The following is a 22,639-nucleotide window of genomic DNA, read 5'->3' as shown; positions in this document are numbered from 1 at the left end:
AAGCTTTACAATTAGAACTAACCTCTCAGTGATGAATGGAAGCACAAAGAACATCCATATGTGTACTCCGATGATAAGTGCGTATTGGAAGAGTATCTTTCCGAGCATAAACTTGCGTAGATAGAGTGCCCGATCGATCACGATCAGAGCAAACTGTAGGATCAACATCACTAAGAACGGAATGGGTACTTTGTTCTCTTCTAGATACGCTTGCACACCGCCGTCGCCTTGGTGAGTCTGTAAGGGTAATTTTTTATAGCGCAAGAAAGATATTAGATAGAGCTAGTTTTATAGAACTGTCAAGCTAAATTAAAATTAAGTTGGTGTCTGTTAGAATCAGCATCACTATTCATTAAGTTTAGTACCTACTTCAGAAGGTTTAGCCGGCTCATAAGCTGACTCATTTTATTCTCTCCTTCCGTATTTACTTTTTATTTCATGATCGTTCTTTTTTATTCTGGCATTATTCTAAGGTAGATAGCGGAAGTTAAACTTCTGGGGAAAGGACCCACAGAAACTAGTGACAAACACAAACTTTAAATCTATTTTCTAAATCACTATGTTTTATAGAGTCGTAAGGCTCAGATGCCTTTTAAAATCTAAAACCCATTGTTTAACTATTGTCTGTAAACTGGAATTAAGGCCCGTAAAAACATATTCCTAACTTAATCCTTCAGTTCGAGCCTTAAGTAAAATGAAAATATATGTACGTGTATATGTTTATGGTAGGTAAGGGTGCAAGAGGTAGGGTTGGAAGAGGAAGGCGTAGACGTGCATACCGCGATCAGATCCAGGATGTTTTAAAGAAAGACCAGGGGGGTTAAAAGCGCCACATCGAAGCAATTTATCTAAAAAAGCAATATTGCTATTTGTCATATGTTTGCATTGCGCACTTACTTTTATATGCGCAAATGTAACATTGCAATATTGCTGTTTTAGATGAATTGCTTCGATGTGGCTTTTTAACTCCCCAGGTCAAGAGTACTCTAAACCGGCGAGTGTGAGTCAGAGTGGAAGAAGCGAATGTGGTGCGTCAGGATCGTTACAAGTGGAATTCCCTGGTCTCAGCCTGGGAAACAGACGTGATCTTATGTATACTCACCCCAAAGGCAGCGAAACCGAATATAACGACTAAGAAATTAAAGAAGTCGCAGAGAAACATGTACGCGTACACGTCTGCAGTGACGCGCGCGCCCGGCGCCAGCATGCGTTGGAAGAACCGCTGCGTTGGACGGAGGTACCGCTTGATCCTGTAGCGGAACATCAGGATTTTTGGATTACAATTTCTCACAACAGCTAAAGACATAATGGTTAAAGACATTATTTTTATTTTTTTTAAAGGTCATTGAGAACGACATGACAGGTGACAGGATGAACGAAAATAAAGTGCTGCGTTTCAATAGGTAACCGAAATAACAATATGATTGAGAATCGGTCGTGAATAATATTGGAATAGCCCAGGTACATTATGTAACAATGGTCAAATAATATTTTTGTCGACTGGATAGTAATTTTTTTGCATGAGAGACAAAAGAGTCAATATTTTATTTTGGGTTCTTAGGCAAAATTGTTTACGCCCGATTCTGAATTAGTCCACATTGAAAAGCAACACTTTTAACACAATTCTACGCAGCTTCCTAATTCTTCCCAATAAAATGTGGATTTACTTACGACAGCCATATAACTCCCGGAAAATGCGAGTACGTCTCGTCCATAACAGTCGTCACGGCTATTATTGGCTCTTGATCATCGTCTACTCTGTGAACGAAACAGAATTTTATTTTAATATAATTCGCGGGACCGATCGTCGTGGAGATCCTTGGGGGAGGCCTATGCCCAGCAGTGGGCATCATACGGCTGATGATAATAATAATTCGCGGCGTATAAGTTGATCAAAAATGGCGGTCGTCCGTGCAGGTAGCGTAACTGTGTTGTCATGGTAACACCCCCCATGTCTTAAGACACATACGCGTATCTTACGCCATAGAATAAGGAATAATACTACGTATAGAACGGCTACTTTCCGCTCTCCACAAACGGCTCAGCTAGGTTTACTTCAGACTCGGTATTACTTTAGTCTCCAATCGTATGAGCGTCGGACGACATACACGTAGACGCGCGTGTACGATAACGTCAATGTGTAGTGTCTGTGTAAAACGAAGTTTTTTGTATAAAGTGTCCGGGGTGTGCTGACGCGTGCGACCATCCGTGGCCATCATTAGCTCCTCTGTAGCATAAGCGGGCGTGTACATAGGGTACGATATTAAATGGAGTCTTTGGACATGTTCGATCAAGATTACATAATGTAATGGAGTTCTGAACGCTGTCAATATTTAATTATGTTAGTTTTCGGCGTTGAAAGTTTGCGTCAAGTTTGCGAAAGGATCAAAAAGTGTTAGACACTGTAAGGATGCAAATAAATAACTGTGATATTAGAACATTAACTTTATACAGTTCACATAACGCTTAAATAAATATTCTTTCTTTCGCTTTTTTGGCTAGACTGGATTTAATGATACATACTTATAATGGTCGTCTTCAGATGGCTTCGACGGTCCGGGTCGTAATTCCGACTCCCGCAACTGCATACGACGGTCACCGTTGTCCATATTACTATCACCGCCCATCCCAGCCATCTCCTCGTTAGTTATACTGCGAGTAAATTTGTATTTTTAAAAAGTTTTTCAATCAACATGTGGTATAAGAAAACCAGATTATTTTCGCGACGCTGATGTTGTTATGAAAGGACCTTTTTATTTCTTTCGTTGCTAATATAAAACGTAAGGAAAAGTGACGCGAAGTAAATCTGACTTTCTTGTACCGCAAGTTTAACGTAATACCAAGTCATACACATAAATATCAATAAACTAACAAAATATAACTTATGCTAAAAATATTGCATATTTTAATCTTTATATTATAATACTGAAGGATATAGGTAATTATAATATACAAACTTAATTCTATTTACAAACTACAAATACCTTACGAAGTTATGATATATAAATAGGTAACTAAACTAAAACTAAATTAATGTAGGTACTACTATACCAACTAGTAGCTAATCTATTTTACCCAAGTTATATTCGCTAGGTCCTAAAAGAGAAACAGGTTACAGTCTGGCAAAAAAGAAGAGAAATGTCCTTATTTATTTTTATAAAAAAAATCATTATACATATTTTACGTTTGACAGTTTTTTTTTCTTTCATCCGAACTCGTGCTAAGCTTTGCCATAAAGCGGCACTGGCAGAGTCGCCTTACACTGTATGACATAGTTCAGCCCTCGCTTGAAGCATGCGTGGTTAAAACTAAACGCATCCTAAAGGCGGAGAAATTCGAAGTTTTCTCTTTTTTTTGCCAAACTCGAGTACTCAAAATAGGGAATCGTACTGTCGGGACTCATCAGACGCGAATCCATGTCGCTCGGAGGATCGCGGGGAGGAGTACGGGGTGGTGGGGACACGTGCTGGCTGGCGAGGGCGCGGGCGTGGTCGCGGCGCATGCGCGTGTGGGAATTGATCACCACGCCGCGCCGCCGCACGTATCCTCTGCAGCCGCTGGTGCACCAAGTGCACAACTCGCGGGTCTGAACGCGTCGCCTGCAGCTCGCGCATGGCCGCCGTGATTGTCGCCTGCACGTGCCGCAGCCGATCCACCAGCCGGTGACGACTGTCTGATCCCAATACTACATAATGTGTTTACGTCTCGACGTTCTATGGTGAAGTGAGCCGGTTATAACCAGTAGATCGAGGATTCGTAGTTGTTTGGCGAGTTTGTGTTACTACGACTTGCAGAATCGCTGTCTATAGTGCTTTACCCCGATACAGAGTAACGACGGTCTTTGGGACTATACATACAGGGTGTTAGTGACTTCGTAACGAATACTCAGGGGGATGATTCAGACCATGATTCTGAGTTAATATCAAGTGGAATTTTTCGTCGCAAAATTCATGATTTTTTTAGTTTTTTTTTTTAATTATTTTCAATTCTATACTTTTACGATGGAAAATTCCACTTGATATTAACTCAGAATAATTAGCTGAATCATCCCCCTCAGTATTCGTTACGATGTCACTTACACCCCACACAAGTACATACGGTAGCCATACAAGTAGGTATGAGTGTTAGTGACACCGTAACGAATATTGAGGGGGATGGTTCAGACCATGATTCTGAGTTGATATCAAGTGGAATTTTCAGTCTGAATATTCCTGAAATTTTTTGTGTTTTTATTTTAATTATTTTCAATTCCATACTTTTGCGACGGAAAATTCCACTTGATATCATCTCAGAATCATAGCCTCAACCACCCCTCAAAGTTTTCGTGACGATGTCACTAACACCCTGTATATTGGAATAGTAATAACATTAAAGAAACACGATTTTTATTACACTAAATAGTGAAATACGTAACTAACGCTCCTTGTGCTTATAATAAAGTATGACGATCACTAGAGTCACACCTATTTATGACTTTTTGACATCTTAAATAGCTTTAGTTATTTAACACTTAATTATATCCCAAATTCCTGAATTATCTTATACTTAGCACTATTTAACCGGTGCTTTGGGAAACTCTATAACTTGTTCTTAATCTAAACTGTTATAATACCTATCCATAAAAAACCTTGTATCAAAAGTATTGAACTCACGGGCCAGTCTCGTCGTGAAGTTTGACGTATTTCTTGCCGACCTCAGTGCCGCGACCCTCGACCAACATCTGTGTGTCCTCAGGCTTCAGTTCGAACTCCATATCCTCGCGGAGTTCGATCTCTGGTGTCGTCTCCTTCCATAGCCCTAGAGATTTCAACATAAACCTGGAAAAAAGACAATTACCGATTTAGTTAATCATTTCTTCTTCTAGTCCTGGAAGAAAATCTTGGTTGTTGTTGAAAGGTGTTATGCTATTCGACTAATGCAAATTGACATGAAAGTGAACAGACATTATCCCTGTTATACTTTGAAATCCGGTTCCTATCTCAGTTTCGGGTTCGTACGATGGGTCAAACTTCAAAGGACATTACACTTTACGACATCAACTAAAACGTACCTATGCAAAAAGATGATCAGCAACAGCAACAGGTCGTAGAGCGCATAGTTCTGTTTACGCTCGATGCCGATGATGCGCGGTGCGGTGAAGGGCATGTTCGCAGGGATCGCCTTCTGGTTCCACGGCAGGATCTCGAATTGGAACATGCTCTTTATAAGCACTATTACCTGCGGGAAATACCGAATATGTGAGTTGTGATATTTTAGATAAGCAGAGTTCTGATAAAAACTGAACCTGTATATGTTTTTACGATTTTGGGCACAAGGCCTCTTCTCGTGTCAATACATTCAAAGGGGTAAATAAAATACAAACTAACCCACTATACTCTTGTACCATTTCGGGCACAGGCACGTCCATATTAAACAACGGAAGGTATGTATGAAGCATGCTTCACCATGCTGTTCCACTGCGGAACAGAGGCTTTAAGACACGTCGACTTCTACAATTCCTTACCTACTCCACTACTTGTATACTTTATTTTTCATGTTACGTTTATGTGCAATAAAGCGAATTGCACAAATTTTTAAACTACAACATTTCACCCACTTTGGTTTTTGTAAAAAAAAATATTGAGTGTCACTTTACCTCGGTGTACGCAATAAGTGTGACCCAGAAAGTCTTCGTCGGTCGCGGTATGGTGAGAGTACCCCACAAAAACACCATTAGCGGCAGCGGGATCGATAGAATAGTCGCCGATTGAATCTGGAAACAGAAAAACAAAAATAATAATTAAAAGAAACAAAGGATTTTCACATGCGCGATAGATTTATTGTAGATTCCCAGGTAACTTGTCACAGTTCACCGCTTTTACCTTTTATACCAATAAAAAATATTGGTCGCCAGATTTTGTTTGACGGATTGACTCTAGGCCGAATCCAACATGAAGATATCCACAACTGAAGATATTGAAGTCCTAAGATGGTATACTATGGACGACGGCCAATGGACTAACGAGTGAATATAGTAGCAACTAACCTGATTAATAAACACCATGATATAGCAGACGATGTCCGTATGCGCAAGTATGGCGTACCATAGCGCGTACACGAGGTGAACAAACGGCGATCGTTCGTGCTTGAACATCGAGTCGTCTTGCTCTTCCAATAGCGACACATCCTTGCTGTAAACGATGAGCGAGTGAGAAAGATATACTTTGACCAGATTCTTCTGTACTTAGAATATAATAAGCTTTGTATATGTGACAATTTGTACTGCGAGTGTGATTAGAGGTTTCAGGAAGCAAGAGACTGTGGGAGTGTAATAGGCAATAATTCAGTGTAGTGTAAACATTATATCTTATTTTTGTGTTGATTTGAAAGCGTACGTGTTTTTTTGAGTGTAGAGTTCATAGGGACAAGCCCAAAGTTTTAAAATTGTATATATAGTATGGCATTCAATCAAAAGTTTCTTTTGTATTCAAAGTTGCCACTATACAAAGATTCAACTGATAACTTCACAAAACTTATCCAACTACAAAGTATTACAAAGTAAAGTTATTATTATTACAAAGAATACACAAGAAGACACGAGACACCGATATACTTACGATTTCGTTTCGACCCTTTAGACATAAAATACGTTAAGCTGCAACACTGTGCTTAAGTAGAAGAATAAGTGAGAGTAATGGAAAAAATGAATGAGTTGGAAAAACCTATACATAGCGAAGCCCACCGCAAGCGACGACATTTATAGAACGGAACTTTTACTCGTTAGGAACTTTTTTAATCAAATGTTTGTGTATTAGTGGTGACTATCCGTGGCGTTTGCGCATATAAAAGTGCGCAATGCCAACAAATGACCAAAATTCATATTGCTTTTCAGATGAATTGCTTCTATGTGGCCTTTTTAACCCCACAGACCTTTCTATTGTGAAATTTACTTAATGCAGTAAAAAAATCAATAAATGTTTTTTTAGGAATTCCATAAACAAACCACAACTGACGTTATATAATGAATGACAGTAACTAGGTATTTAGTATTTACATGTGATAAAAAAACTACGATCAATTTTATTGCATTATTTCCGTGTTTTCTTTGTGCCTCTTGTAGATTAGGAGATGCTTGGTTCCCGGCATACATGTTTAAATAATATGAGAAAAGTCCCGTTCTAGCAATACCACTACACCTTTCGGTAGACTGCAAGCTAAACGCGCTCTCGTGTTCGGAAGTATCGTCGTCGGATATGTTGGGCTCGGAGGGGGTGCCGGGCGGGGAGCGCGGCGGTGACGCGTCCAGCCCGCGCTCCATGCTGGGCGCCAGTATGCGGATCTCCGGCACCGAGATTTCGCTTAACTTACGGCTGCAAACACCGACCATACGTCACCAACACCATATGACCAAGACGTTATCATTTTATACGTTCCTTTTTCTGTTTAATTATATCTAATTTTGAAGTTGTAGGTATTAAAAATAACCTTCACGAATATTCGATGTAAGTGTATTCGACTTTACAATACTTACACTATTTATTTATGTATAGTCTAATCAATGATTTCAACTTACAATTATTTACTTGTATCACAATGTCACTCTAAACTGAAGATTGTTCAATAACGATAATTATGTTTGTCTATGTGAGTGTTTCTATTACTCTTTGATACTACTACATACTACAAAATTCGATACAGGTAACTGTAAAATTAGTCAGGTTGTATTATACGTGTAAAATAATACAAACCCCATTTCCACCATCGGCATTAGTAGATTATGATCATACACTTCCTCTTCCCTAAAAGGCAGCATGCAAAAATAAGACACTACTCACTAAAAACACTACTAAAATTTGGTACCTAATAACTGTATCTACTTACTAGCTATTCTATGTATTAAACTAACAAAACATCTAGATTTGGCCAAACCACTTAAAAAAATCTGGAAAATGACACTAGATTCACATGCACATAAGCACTGGCAGTACTTAAGCTTTTAGTCGTGTCTAAAGGTAATAAGGTTCTAACTCCACTGCAATGGAATGAGGTTCGAAGGAACAAATCAAAATCACTTTTATTTAACGTGATAATCAAATAAATGCAAATATTTCATGGTGTTTTTTTTTTCTTCAATAAATCTCATATACGTATTGATCTTCGAAACTCAGCTTTACGTAGATGTATATAGAATTGCAGTAGAGTATGTAAAAGATAAAATTTTACAGAGCCTAATTACTTACCGGTGAACCAGCGTCTCTGGAAGGGGTTCCCACCTCATCTGCGAGCCTTCCCGTAACCCGATTCCGAATCCTTCTTTCTCCTGCGAATGCGATATTTATTTTCATAACCTGCGTGACTAAACTGGTACTGTATTGCATCTACACACACAAAGCGAACCTGATTATATTTTTATTAATGAGTGTAATCTCGACTTCAATGTCCCCTGATAGAAGAAAGCTAAGATAACGATGGTGGAGCGTGCCCAGAAGACAGACTCGTTAAAAAGAAATTAAATAGGTGAAAGAGGAAACAAGAATGAAGAATGAGCAATCTGGCTCATTTATTCATCTTAATTATCATGGATAACTTATTGAAGATCAATTTATCACTTTTGAATCTACGTCAACGTCTACGAAGAAACGGAGGAAGGAAAGGGAGGCATTCAGTAGCTCTACAACCCACAGCAGACGAATTCTTAGATTCTTATTTAGGTGTCTCTTTAAGTTAGGAGTAAATCTAAGTACGGTCACGAGTACTAATATGTATACTCTTTGAAACCATGTCACATTAAATGATTCTAAAGTGGGTACATGATATTGCTCATGACTGTACATAAGTTACACCTAAACTTTGGTAAAACGTATTTTTCGGAACCCTTGAATGCTGGTAATAGATCGCTTTAAGCGTACAGACAACGGGCAAGAATGTACATTGGTTATCCATATCTTTGCTCATACCTTGAGTACTTTCTTTTCGAGTGTGAGCGTGCGGGAGACATATCGGTAGTCCCGCGAGTGCCGCATGAGCTGCCGCGTCAGGGACACCAGGAAGCTTGATATGAACGCCCACACCGTGTCCATATACCGGCGTAGCTTGTCGAACCACGTCTCGTTTTCTGTCAAACATATTCCAATTTTGAGTGTATTCTTCTTCTTCTACTATCTGGTGACATGGTTTATGTAACGACTACGAACTCGTTTTAGTAGCCGAGACCATCAGCTTAACGTTTTAATTATTTTTAACATATTTTGATAGTGGGTCAAATCAAAGCTACATTACATTACGGCGAATTTTCATTGTTGACCGGTTAATTGTTGACTCTCCGCATTACAAAATGGCGCTATTTTTGAAAATGACTAGCCTTAATGTAATAGGGCTTACATAATCGGGCTGTGACATCTATATTAGGACTTGATTACCACCACGGCGATACTGCAAGTTGTGTAGGGACTCGCACTTCTGCCCATCTCAATAATGGAATGAATCTATTTAAATTTAAATTGTCTTGTATAAACTTACCTGGTGGCATGCCAGAGTCATCAAACTCGGAGTCAGGCGGCGGCTCTGCCATTTCCATATTGATGTCTTGTTCTTGCACCGGCCCCGGAGACCTGCCTCGAGTCTACATGCAAACAAATTACAATTACACCATCGTACCGATACAATATGAACGGCAATACAATAATCTCTACTGAATTTTGTAAAGCTGCAGATTTTAATCATGAGAGTGAGAGAGAGAGTGATTAGTGTAAAGGTTAAATTTTACCTTTCATGATTTTGATTTGAAACGATAAGAAAGAGTACTTTTTAAATGGTCCTTATTTTGTTATTTTTAATGTTTACCATGAGATTATACTTACATTTTTGTTAACGCATTGTAAACATTTATAAATTAAAAAAGTAAATACAATCCGGTTGAATTTTAGATTTAATAAAAATAGTACTAAAAACTACATAGTAAACTAAAAACAAACTAAAATTCATACATATATAAACATGCATAGGTATAAAATACACATAATACCAAACATTCAAACAAAAAGCAAGAATTGCAAGCAAAAATAAAGCATACAGTTACCGGTCAGTCAAAATCTAGCACATTAATTATTTTAATTACTTAAACAATGTAAATGAGTATTTTTTACGTCTTTTTCAGCATTTATAGATTCCTCTTAAACATGCCTCCGTTCTTTATTCATATAGAAGTGAACATAAAATAAACTTCGAAAAGAATCACATACTCTATATGTTTCACGTCCACAGAAGCAGATTTCGAGCGTAGGAGCGTTCGAATTTTTTGCTTTGTATTCGTGGCTACGGAACCGCATTTACTAGATCAGTAAATCCGCAATAAACGTTGTCATAGCACTTCGTAAATGCTGACGCTCAGTGCAGTCCGTTCGCTCAGATTCCGACGAGCAGCTTGTAGTTTAGTGCAGATGACGGTAAAAATTCAAATAAAGAAAAAAGACATATTTACTCATTGACATTGTGTAACAACCAGAACCAGGTACACATACAAGCATATTGGGTGAAGTTACCTCGTGCGCATATGAGTGCGGGTGACTGGAGAGCGAGAGGCGCCTAGTGGAGCGCACGGCTGGCGCCGACGCACGCCGCATCGACATCGCGTGCTTCAGGTCGGTCTTGATCACCGTCGATAGCAACTGCACCGCGACCAAGCCCACAACCCACATTCAACGGACATACCTTGCTTCTGGTTTACTTTTGCCTAGCCAGTGGAATTGAATAATATTTCTGTCCTTAAATTTTGCAAGAAAACTGCCATTTTATATCGTGCCTCAAGCCAAATGCACTTTAATATCACGCGTTAGCATCCGCGTGTGTGTGTGCAACGCTGCGGTGCGGTGTGTGAGTGATGGCTGCCTGCTAATAATGTAGAGGCCCGGATTTCCAGAATGAGGATTTGACATTTTTACTGCGGTACCTTACCTTAAGATGCTTTGAAGGTATGGTAAGTTTACCTTTACTGTAAAGCTTTCATCGTCTCCATAGCTTTATCCCGTTTTTCACAGGGGCCGATTACCTAACCTGAAGATTTGACAGGCCTGATTTTCTACAGAAGCGATTGCCTGTCTGACCTTTCAACCCGCATATCGGAAAACCAGTTCAATACAGGTTTGGTCACATTCGTCCAAAACGCATTTCTCTTGTGTCTATTGTCGTTTTTTGTGTGTAAATATGTAATGTGGTGTCCAAAGTGTTATAATGTCTGCATTGTAGTATGGTCTTTCTTATTTTTCATTTGTTAATCACTGGTAGTCAAAAAGCAATTCTGAAGCAAGGCACGCCTTAACAACACAGGAGCATTATCACAAGACGGGTTAGTTACTGTACGAACGTGGAATCTACTTAAGGCTAAGTCCGTATCCACACAGACAGATGGCTTGCTGAACACTTGGAACCTCGCAAATAAACTGGCACCTCGAATGCTATATCGCCAAGTGCTCAGTGCTGTTGTCTAAGAGAATTCTAGGACGTTCGTTTGTTTGAACGGTCAGCCATTCGGTTTGAGGTTGTAATTTCTAGATAAAGCATCTGTCAGTGCTGATAAGACCTCAGAAAAATATCCCTAATAAAAGCATCCAATAAATATGTTTCTTCATAAAAAGTAAATTTCACTTTTCCCATTCAAAAGAAACTGAGCATGCGGCTACCCACTGGATTCTAAATCTAAACCATAGTTTCCTTCACAATATTCATGCTCATTACCCAAAATCATCCCATGCTAACCCACCACAACAAAATTGGATACATATATCATTGGCCAGTTAATAGAGAATGTGACTGTAAATATACCATTACTATGTTTCACAGGTTCCCGAGAACTGTCTTATAAGCCATTCAGAACTAATCTGGCAGACTGTATTAGTTATCAGACAGTTTATCAGTAAGTACAAGCCCATAGTCTTTTAAACATATAGCTACTATTAATTTAATTTCATTTCATTTCAAGTCTGTTACGGTGTCTGTTGTGGCATAAGGCACATTTCAAATTGATTATTTTAAAGCAATACATTAAAACGCAATATACATTTCATTTTTACAATTATATTTCAGTTAACACCCTGTAAAAAGTTTAGACTAAGCCCCAGCGAAGTAAGTTACACACATCAATCAAAGAAAGCATTCTTTTTGGGACATTCTCTAGTAACTTGCCAATTGGAATCATCGACAGAAGCAACGCACGTACCTTGCCGAGTCCCATTTCCTTTGGTCCCTCTTCATCTTCCTCATCCTTGTCTTGTTCCTTCATCGGCATGTCCGTATCGTCGAACTCATCGAACATATAGTAGTCTCCAGATCGAACCGCTGTATTAAAAAAAAACATATTAAAGCATCTGCTTTTAAGGTTGGCATTGGCTTAACTTCACGTTTTCGAATTACAGTTCTAGCCGAAAGAATAAATAAAATACAAGTGTTCTTTGAATATATACTGTTCCGTTTAACCCAAGAAGAAGTTAGAATATCCCACTTAGCTGCAAATAGTTTAACGCTAAAATATTATAAAAGTTAAATTGTTTAATAAATAGTCCTATTTTAAGCGGGTAGTACTGTGTCGTGAAGGTAAATCAATGCGAAAAAGATTATTAAAAACTTCCTGTTCCCGAAAATAAATGCAATATTTACATGTGTAAAATATCGATTAATGTAAAACATATAATACCCACCCACAACGAGCTAAACATGTATAAAATGTGTATTGATATAGCTATATCAACTTGATAAATTTAGCACACCCACAATTATAATATCTAGCAAAAAAAACCATAACGCTTAAACCAAACTCGTGCTTTAATATTTTTGCACAAATTAAAGAAGTACATACTTTTTAAAGATAAAAAACTTAATAAAGATCATTCTTAATTATTAATTGAATAGTGTTAAACATATATCATGCACACATAAAAGTACAAGCAGTGCGGGAGTACGGGCGCATTCTGTCTTAGATTTTGTATTTACAAAACATTCCATTTTTACAAAATGTACATTTTCCAATAATCTTGATTACTGACAAAGTCAAGACAGTCCCCGCCACGATGCAATTGCCTAAATACGATATCTGGTTAAGCCACACGCATGTTAGTAACGCAGAACAAAATATGCGAGCAGAGGTTCGAGACAAAACATTACCCTTCTGGTGGCTGGTAGGCGGCCTGTACGGCGGACAATCGTACTCTATAAGACAAAAGGAAAGCTCAACACCACAAGAAGTCACACACCAAAGAATATTGGGAGTCGCAGGGGATAAATCGTCATTCGGTTATCAACAAACACCCAAATGGATCATAGAAAGTTACTGTTTAAGCGAAAAGGCAGCTCGATTGGTTGTGTAAAGATAAAGAAAATTCAGATGTAGATCTGAACCTTCTTAAGATTTTATACCGTTGCCTGAAATAATGATACTGATGATGAGATTAATTTAGAAAATATTTGTTGAACAGCGAAGGATAGACGGGGCAACAAGTAACTCCATCACCGTCCCATCGACATATCGACATTACCTTCGTGCCGCTTCGTAAAAACTCGACGCCTAACCCCAGGTGGTCCCGGTTCACTTCCTACACGGATAAAAAACATATTAATTCATATATGCATTATGTAACACAATGCTTTACATTATATACATGTGAACATTTATAGTGTATATTCATTCATCATTCAGGTGAGACGAAATTATAATTTTATAGTCGTAACTTTCAACTCGAGATGTAAGTACTCGAATCGAACTCGAATAGTTTTATCGAAAGTTACAACCGGGTGCTTTCTAGGGGCAAAAATGTATTGAATTCAGTTACACGTATGATGCGATTTCGGCTCGGAGCGGCTCGACTGGGATATGATCGAGGTGCGCTGGAGAAGACTCGGACTGGCGACCGTGTGTCGGCGACGTATCGGAGGAGGTGAGAAGACAGGGTAGGACTCCTCGGGACTCTGTGCTCGGGGGAGGAGGTCGGACGAAGGAGGAGACTCGAAGGATATGCGGCGGGGCTCGAGGTAGGCGTCGAGGGAGAGGGAGGCGGTCATGAGCGCAGAAGACGGGGACGGGGGGCCGCCGTGCGAGCTGGAGGGCGGAGGCAGGATTGGCAGCGGGGCGGGGGAGGGTCGCGGTCGCGGGGAGTGCGCTGGGGAGGGCGGCGCGGACGGCTCGCTGACGGGGGTGTGGAAGCCGCGCGGCGACGCGGGGCTGTCCGGCGTGTGGTAGCCGCGCCCCGACACGTCCGAGTCTCCGCGCACCAGCGGCACTTGCTCCGATTCCCCTTGCTGCGTGTCGTCATCGTCTTCTGATGTAATCGGTGGCGACGAACGCACAACAGTCATATTAAAATCCGTTCTTGAATACCGTGTTGGTCGCAAAATGTAATGTTTAAGATCGATAGCGTCAAACGTACATTTATATCAAAATTAAACAAAAATTTCTTCTAAAAGTACTTGTGCAAGTTTCTTACCTGCGTCGTGATGTCGAGGTTCTTTGGTGATGCCTTGAATCTTCCTTTGGTTAGCTTTAATCCGTTCCATCTTCACCTTAATTTTCTCCAATATCTTTACCTCTTGTTCTTCTTGCAATCGCATTTGTTTGAGACGCAGTTCTTCTATCAATTCTGCCCCTCTGTAAATTTATTTTGAATATCTGTTATGTGGTATGTGCAGTCGAGTGAAACTAATAATTTATCATAACGGAACGGAATAACAATAATTACGAAAAAATATAATTTTTAAATTAAATTAATATTCAAACTTCGAGCATAAAAGAAATAAATATACGCTACATTAAAGTGATATTACTATTGCTATTGTTTATTATATTATTTAATTATTGCTTTTCTGAACTCCCAATAACAGGTAAATTGTACAATAGCGAATTCTTTCAGCACAATTAAACGTCGAATCCGAAATGAATTCAAGAGGAATCAGAAGACATTGCATCTTATTGAACGGTCTTCTTCTTCTATCGTGTGGATTGTGAGGCGGAGTACCAACCTCATCAACCCTGGTGTCAGGGTTACTATTGAACCGGCAAGGGCCCCTGACATGGCTCATGTATCAACTACTTACTTACATCAGTAAGTAGTAACGGGCTTAACGTGCATTCCGAAGCACGGATCATCTTACTTTCGGATAACCAGGTGATCAGCCTGTAATGTATTGAACGGTGAAATATACTTTAAATAAAACACAAAGATGCACATCTTTACCTAGAAGCGAGCACAGTAGTAGCCTTGCTCTCGTCGATGACGCGGTAGAAATAGTAGCTATAGAACAGTCGTCGCTGTAGTATCAGGAACGCAAAGCACACTCCGTCCCACGCCAGGCCGATGTCTTCTTGTGGCACGGAACATGCTGCCTCCTACATGGGTTTACTCAATATAATTCTTATAATTACTACGAAATTTTGGGTTTTATAAATCCTTTGTGATGTAGTTTTGAACTCGTATACGTCTTTTGTTTTATGTCAAAAGGTTTGAAGCCCAATACAAAGTCGATTTAGGATAATGCGACTCCGCATGTGAGCGAGAATGAAAGAATTATGATACTCAGAAGAGTCAGAAGTAGAGTAAAGTTTATTTCCTCTACAAAAACTTTACACAAACATAAACACTGTTTGAACATACGTAAGCTAATTCAAAACGACAAACAAAGAATCTATTGTCTATCATACTTACAATACAAGACGTGTGTTTTAAATGTAGGTAAATAAATTTTGAAACTAAAAATAACAGTCCAAAGCAATATAGCAAATAAAAAAGTATGGAAGAAAGTATAAGAAGAACCAGTATGTCCATGCCTGAGATATGCGTCATTCTTAGATATAGGTACACATATAGATGCTGTGTGTCTGATACTCTATGATAATTGACTATAATAATGTATATTGACTTAATCAAAAAATGTTTCATGAATTCAGGCTATTTCATGTTACATGCATGCATGCAACATGCATTTTAGATATAATGAATCATAACCATTTGAATATCTAAGCATGATCAAAATCATAGGAATTCGTAGAGCATGGGAAAAGCAACTCACAGTTTACCTGAAAAGGTAGTGAATATACTGACTTTTAAATCACCCGCACGGGTGAATTCAATTCACCCAACGGGCCAGTCAATTTTGCCATTTCGTTGTTTCCTTCAATTTAAATGCACCAATTATTTGATTTGGTTTACGTTGCGATCCCCATTTCGAGTAGTGCCATTAGCGCTAGACATTCTTAATGATCGGAAATTAGAACTTGCGATGCGCATATCTTTTCTGATAAGCATGATCAAACGACCGATTCGAAACTTAAAACGTGCGTAAGTCACAAGATGGACAGAAAAGACGTAAGACGAAAACAACAATGAAGAAACGAATGTCTCCTAATTAGAGGAGTGCAGCGTCCGTGACGTGTCTCCGTCTTACGTTTTTTCTGAGTCTCGTACACCTAAGATAAAGAAGAGAAAAGGGAAGAAAAAGAAAGGAAAGAGAAGCGAGACTAGCCTTATATCCCAAGGGTACCTTCACGTAGTCCATCTTGATAAACCTAGCGATGTTGCCGCCGGCGAATTTGTCCACGCAGCCGATACCTAAAAGTTGGACCAACCAGCAGGCGTGCTCCTGCATCACGGCGCCGAAGATACAACCCGGAATCTGTAGGAGCGTCTTGATTACCACCACGGTTACGTTGTACCGGAGCAGCCATGACCACCTGGGATAAATTTATTGTATGTAGAGAATGATTGTAATAATGATATTCCTTTTCACCGTTTCCGGCGATGGTCCTTGTCCTCTGATTTGACTCGCAAAATTGAACTTCGATTTTAAGTTACAGTTACACGAGGATCAATATAGTTTTTTCTTTAGATACACGGGAAGAAATGTTATCGTATCTAGCCCACAATGGCTACCCTACAACTCTACCACGATTGGTTACACAGGATAGACCGTCGTCTATCCTGTGTAACCAGCCCACAAAACCTTATACTTTACAAATATAGCAAATACAAACACTCAGGACAGTCAGGCAGTCTATTCTTTAAAAAACTGGACCTGTCAAATCTTCAGGTTAGGTAAGCGGACCCTGTGATAAACTAGGGGGTTGATGACAAATACTTACCACTGTAATATAGCGTCTTTAGGCAGGAGATAGAAGTCGGTTCCCTGCCAGAGGAAGATGAAAGAACCAATGAGGTATCCCATAGAGAAGAGGTTGACGCGGTTGGTGCCCGTCATGAACATGATTGCCAGCGTCACCCACAGCATGCCCAGGAACACCATGCGTTTGAGGACGTCCAACCACGTTCTGTAACGTTACAGATCAAATATAAACATGATGGATATTTCAAAAATAAAGAGACTCGAGCAAAGATGTTACTATGTCAATGATTCAGAACAACATTGCGTAAAAACTATGATATGTGTGCCTTATTAAACCTATGTAAATATTTTCAAATTTAATTTTAGACATTGATCAAGCTATCAGCCTATCATTACGATCTCAACAAAATAATACAGACTTGCACTACAAGCTAAGCAAATAGACACGGATTGCCTGTCAATTATTTCCCTCTTTTAATAAAAAATACAGATATACTAAAGCAGTACTATATGAAACATACTAAAGTTTAAAGATATATTTCGAAGAAAATAATAATCGAAGCAGCCCAACGAAACCAGAACTTCGTACGAACTATTTCCAGCTACAAAAAATAGCCCACAGGCGCCCATAGCAATAATGTAATCCTCAAAAAACACGATTGTATTTTTCTGAACTCGAAGATTTAACTTAAACTCACGCTGAAGACAACTTGCAGCCACTGGCAATGACGTCCAAAGTTATATACGAACTGTTATTGAAGATTTACACAGCAGTTTATATTATATATTACATACAAAACAACGACCAAACATTTCACTTAAAATTTTACTTACCCAACAAATCCTAGGAAATCCGGTACAGGGTTGGAGAAATGAGGCGTTTCCCAGTCCTTGCCGATGTCTTCGGAGTTGGATCCTCCAGAGTAGCTGTCGCCGTGCGTTTTCTCAATACCGAACACTCGGAGTTGCAACGTCGCGAAAACAAGTAGGAAATAGTCGAAGATGAGCTTGATCGCATGCGGTGGTTCCAGAGGGTACGGAAGGAAGAGCCAGTTGCGGATGTGTTTCATTTGCTGCAATAAATATGATTTTGTAGGTAAGCCCGATCGTAAATATAAAACCGTCCCACAGGGGCGCAATGATCACTTCTCAATCTTATTTTGCAATCCCCTTTTTGTGGAAAATATTTATTTTTGTAGGTTATCATTCGCGATCTAATTTTTGTTGAATGTGCTTAAATATTCCACGCAATGCACTACTATTTCGCATCTGCTACATTCCAACCCCGGGGCTTTTTTCGTAACATTCTTTTTACACACATTGCACTTTTTCATTTTGGCGGTATATATAACACAATTATAAAGTAGGTGTTCTCGCGATGACAGACAAGCGTACAATGAGTATATAAAGTGCAATCAGCTGTAGTGTAGTTAAAATCGACAAAGGCATTTTGTACTCTATAATATGATGGACGATGAGGTAATCACCTGTTATCACTGTCTATCCCGTTAGGGATTATGTTTATGTATGTATGTTACCTGTGTAGTGCCACTCCAAGGGTAAGTGACGCAGAACTGGGGAAGAAACCCAACAGCTATCAGATACTGTATGGGGACGACGACGGTGACAAACAGTGTGAATGGCCACCACAACCTCGCCTGTGTCTTCCGCCGCACTGACACTAGTACCAACAGCCATGCTGCGTAGATCACTGCGTACACATCCATCCGGGACCCGATGACGCCCATAAGGCACATCAGGGTGATCTGGGATACGAAATAATGACAAGTTTTGATATACACCACAGACTGTTTGTTGCACATATGCTTGCTAATCAGGGGTAAGAGATAAATACATATAGATTCTTCTCAATAGCGACAACAATGGCAATAGGCACGGCCCCTATTACATGACACTTAAATATGAGCTAGCGAGTGGGTGTGTATACTTTACATCTCTGCCTACCCCTTTGACGATGCTATGTTATGTTAGATTTTCAGATTTTGGAAAGTCAAATTCATTTATTAACTGGATTTGTATTCGGTTATGACCTAAATCCTTATCGGCCATTACAGGTAGCCCTAAAACGCCATATCTTCATTATGAGTACTTACTTATGAATAGCTGGAACCAACAGACATAATGATTCATTCAAAATTTAAGACCTAGGCTGTTGTTGGTGGAGCTCTTTTCAGATTTGTCACAATATAACACAATGATGATGATGGTATAAGGATGGATTTCCTAAATGCGTAAAAAAATTACCTCTACTCCGAACTTGTAGAAGCCGTAGTTCATCAGATATTTGATGCAGAATATTAAATCTCTGTCTGCGTCCCTGCGGCGAACCTCGGGGAACATTATATCATCATTTTCCGAAGACAAGTTGTGAAGCTCCCTGAAAATACATTTTTACAATGTAAAAAGTTCTTCACAACTGTGAAGTGTATTAGGCAACAGACCGTAACCAAAGGCGGCCAGTAACTGGTTACAAGAAGTGGAGTGTCACTTTGGCGTGATGTTATGTACTACCTTATATTTATACAGAAGGAAGTTATAATGTGCCACCTGCTTGGGATGCCAGCTTATTTTGTAAACTTAGTATGAAAGTTTTTGTTACTAACCCTAAATCCTATGTGGTCCGAAAAACAATTTTAGATATATTTTTTTTATACTACTGTTTCAGCTTAGAATAAAGTGAATTGGGATTAGATTTGTTAACTCTAAAATGGGTGTAAATTAACTCAAGATTTTATTACCTGTGCGTCTTCTGTCTATATACTACGAGCGAGTAGAACGTGAATATAGCGATTAGGCCGATGTATCTAGAACAAAGGAAAAAACACATTATTGCATTTGTAAATATTTTCTAAATAAGTATTAGACCGCTCGCACTTTGCATGCTTTTCCTACAAAATTAAACCGTGGATATACGTGTACGTTCCCAAAATACTAGGAAAGTTCGAATTGTTCCAGCGTGTCCGTTTGTGTACGCACGAATCGGATTCGTACGAAAACGGGTCTAAAGTGAGAGCAGCCTTAAACAATTTAATAAATGTAACAAAAGATTTATTAAACAATTTAAGTAGAGAATAATGTAGAGAATCAGAAACATACGTAACTTCGTCACGTCCAACTAGGCGTTTAAGTGTAAAAATGTAATAATAACGACGTACCCTTTCAATAGTACGACGAGGGGTTTCTTGTGATTAGCCTTTACGAACCCAATCCACTCGGCGTTATTGTACGTTGTGAAGTTTTCCGTGTTATTCACGCTAACCTGAAATAATATGTTACATTTTATAAACGGTCTTACAATTATAATGAATGAATGACAAACGTAACACTGCCTTATCAATAAAAACAAGCGATTTGACAGCCAAGCAAAATTGAATCCAATTATTAAATAACTCGATTCAACTAGACTGTCATTTACGTATTACTGTGGATTATTTTGGAACGCTCTAGAGTAATGAAGTTAGGAGGTTAGGTATCAACAAGCCAGATTTAATGCTATTGTACTTTTTCTTTGGCTCTCGTGTAAGTTGTGATATCAATGTCCTTAATCATTGACCCACATACTTAAGTAAATAGTACCCCGGGATCGACTGCTTAAAGTACCCTCCGAAAAACTGAGCTTATTTTTTGGACAAACAGGTGACCTTAGCCTGCAATGTTCAGACCAAACTAGGGACAGTCTCACAAAGTGGTTTTTTTAGTCGTACCTCCACCGGGAATTGGACTCAGGACCTTGAGCCCAACGCTCAACCGTTGCATCACGAAGGCCGTTATACAAAATGGTACTCACAGTGGTGCAGTTGACGTCAAAGTAATCGTGTTTAATGTATTCGATTTGGTAGACCATTTTGGCCATGAAGTATACGCTGATGAGGGTGGATACTATGAGCACGCAATACCGCTGCTTCTGTCGCGTGAGCAGCAACGCCGGGCAGATCATCAGCATTATTGGTACGTGCATCGCGCATACCTGGGGGAAGATATGTTTGTTTTTTTAAATTTAAATATTGGGGTTATACTGAACGTTTTCATTTCAATTTTGCCTTTTCTGGGATTGGTTTTAGGTAAATATTGGAAACTTTGATTGGCTTTTACATGTAACATACATACATAAACTCACGCCTATTTCCCACCGGGGTAAGCAGAGACTATAGAATTCCATTTAATGTATAAAGAATTAAGTACGTTGTGTGTTATAAAGATGTCAAAGAACTGGCTTTAGATATAAACAGAAAACGCCAAGGAGCTTTTATATTATAAGTCATTAAAATAACAGTTTTTATTTGTATGTAAATGTAAGGATCCTAGATATTTGTCGGCATTTTGCTAGATTTACTGCCAAAATATGGGAGTTCAATCTACTCATGAAAACACAGAAGCGAAGGCTTGCCTGGTTGTCTTCAAATCAATTGGCTTTTCCGCTCGTTGCGGCGTATCAACAAAAAGTATATCCAAACAAATGTGTGAATACTCACATTAAAAACACAGAGCAGCATCAACGCCAGCATGATGATCTTGATGAGGTGTAGGTCCAGGTATAGGAACACTTTGTCAGTCCAAGCGTAGACACGGTCCCGCCAGAGGACGAACTGCATCGCCACCCACGATCTGAACGCTATCGACGGACGAGCGCTCGTCGCCGCGTACGACCGCGATTGCGACCGCAGCGATTTCCTTAACACATATTTGGTTAGTTTCCGACTGTACAGTAACAGTAGTAATCTATATTTCGAGCCCAGTCTGTTCCCCCACTGTTGGATATGACTCCTCTTGGAGTAGAATGTGAAAAATTATCACAAAACGTCCTTTTATAAAGTGGAAATTCAATCTCACGTCCTTGAATTACCTACCGATACACTTTATAAAGCAAAATTTTCCTATACTACAGTCAAAACAACATCTCAATATTTTAAGTGGTTAAATACTTTTATTAAGTTAATAATATTTGACTGTATAAAAAAAGTGTTTTAAATGTATGACAGGTTTTTAGCACCTTTTTGTATTGGAGGATAACTCCATCGACTGGTCATCAGCTAAAGAACTTTCCCGCGCTGAAGCTTGAGGGTGATCGTCTTCCATTGGAAGTTGTGGTATCTGCAAGATATTTTATAACATAAACATACGGATCCCCTTTCGTGTTGTGAAGTGAAGTCGTTACCTCACCGACCCTGGTAAATAGATACCAATAATGATTAGTATCACAATGAAACCTACACCTGCCTGACCTTAAAACATTTTGGCTCCATGATAATGGTCCTAAATTCAATTATACACTCCTTAATATATCACAACCATTGTAAACATCAAAGAGTGAACGAATGCTGCGACTGTCAAGAGCTATTCTGTATAGAGACACATTCCATGAGCAGGTCGCCTACCTCCAATAATGGCAAGGCACGCCAAGAATTTAAACAAAAATAATGAGGACGTACAAAAAAAGTAAAAAAAAAAACTCACGTCATCCTTCATCGTAGATGCACCACCTTGACTAGGTCTACTCGATTCAGCTCCTTTGCTGGAACTGCAAACCATTTAATAAAAA

At 39.2% G+C, this 22,639-nt stretch overlaps 1 protein-coding gene across 1 annotated transcript in view; it reads right to left on the bottom strand.

Annotated features, from left to right (window-relative positions):
- The window catches only part of LOC126367866 (piezo-type mechanosensitive ion channel component), a 56,215-nt gene that overhangs the window by 6,428 nt on the left and 27,148 nt on the right, over window positions 1-22,639 (bottom strand). Inside the window, exons 16-44 of the mRNA XM_050011648.1 lie at window positions 22,555-22,618; window positions 22,091-22,191; window positions 21,573-21,771; window positions 20,888-21,067; window positions 20,256-20,359; window positions 19,839-19,904; window positions 19,345-19,477; window positions 18,618-18,845; window positions 17,914-18,152; window positions 17,099-17,284; window positions 16,501-16,690; window positions 15,198-15,349; window positions 14,451-14,611; window positions 13,506-13,562; window positions 13,135-13,179; window positions 12,194-12,312; window positions 10,521-10,646; window positions 9,499-9,601; window positions 8,937-9,094; window positions 8,220-8,299; window positions 7,176-7,349; window positions 6,026-6,170; window positions 5,636-5,752; window positions 5,051-5,217; window positions 4,653-4,817; window positions 2,524-2,652; window positions 1,672-1,758; window positions 1,103-1,250; window positions 23-237 (exon numbers count right to left, since the gene is read on the bottom strand). Of these exons, the coding sequence (XP_049867605.1) occupies window positions 23-237; window positions 1,103-1,250; window positions 1,672-1,758; window positions 2,524-2,652; window positions 4,653-4,817; window positions 5,051-5,217; window positions 5,636-5,752; window positions 6,026-6,170; window positions 7,176-7,349; window positions 8,220-8,299; window positions 8,937-9,094; window positions 9,499-9,601; window positions 10,521-10,646; window positions 12,194-12,312; window positions 13,135-13,179; window positions 13,506-13,562; window positions 14,451-14,611; window positions 15,198-15,349; window positions 16,501-16,690; window positions 17,099-17,284; window positions 17,914-18,152; window positions 18,618-18,845; window positions 19,345-19,477; window positions 19,839-19,904; window positions 20,256-20,359; window positions 20,888-21,067; window positions 21,573-21,771; window positions 22,091-22,191; window positions 22,555-22,618 (4,038 nt within the window). The remainder of the gene's footprint in view (window positions 1-22; window positions 238-1,102; window positions 1,251-1,671; window positions 1,759-2,523; window positions 2,653-4,652; window positions 4,818-5,050; window positions 5,218-5,635; window positions 5,753-6,025; window positions 6,171-7,175; window positions 7,350-8,219; window positions 8,300-8,936; window positions 9,095-9,498; window positions 9,602-10,520; window positions 10,647-12,193; window positions 12,313-13,134; window positions 13,180-13,505; window positions 13,563-14,450; window positions 14,612-15,197; window positions 15,350-16,500; window positions 16,691-17,098; window positions 17,285-17,913; window positions 18,153-18,617; window positions 18,846-19,344; window positions 19,478-19,838; window positions 19,905-20,255; window positions 20,360-20,887; window positions 21,068-21,572; window positions 21,772-22,090; window positions 22,192-22,554; window positions 22,619-22,639) is intronic.

This window comes from Pectinophora gossypiella, chromosome 1 (assembly GCF_024362695.1).
Source record: "Pectinophora gossypiella chromosome 1, ilPecGoss1.1, whole genome shotgun sequence".
In the NCBI taxonomy this organism is placed as follows: domain Eukaryota; kingdom Metazoa; phylum Arthropoda; class Insecta; order Lepidoptera; family Gelechiidae; genus Pectinophora; species Pectinophora gossypiella.
Note: the sequence above shows the minus strand (reverse complement) of the source record. Positions and strands in the feature narration are given on the sequence as shown.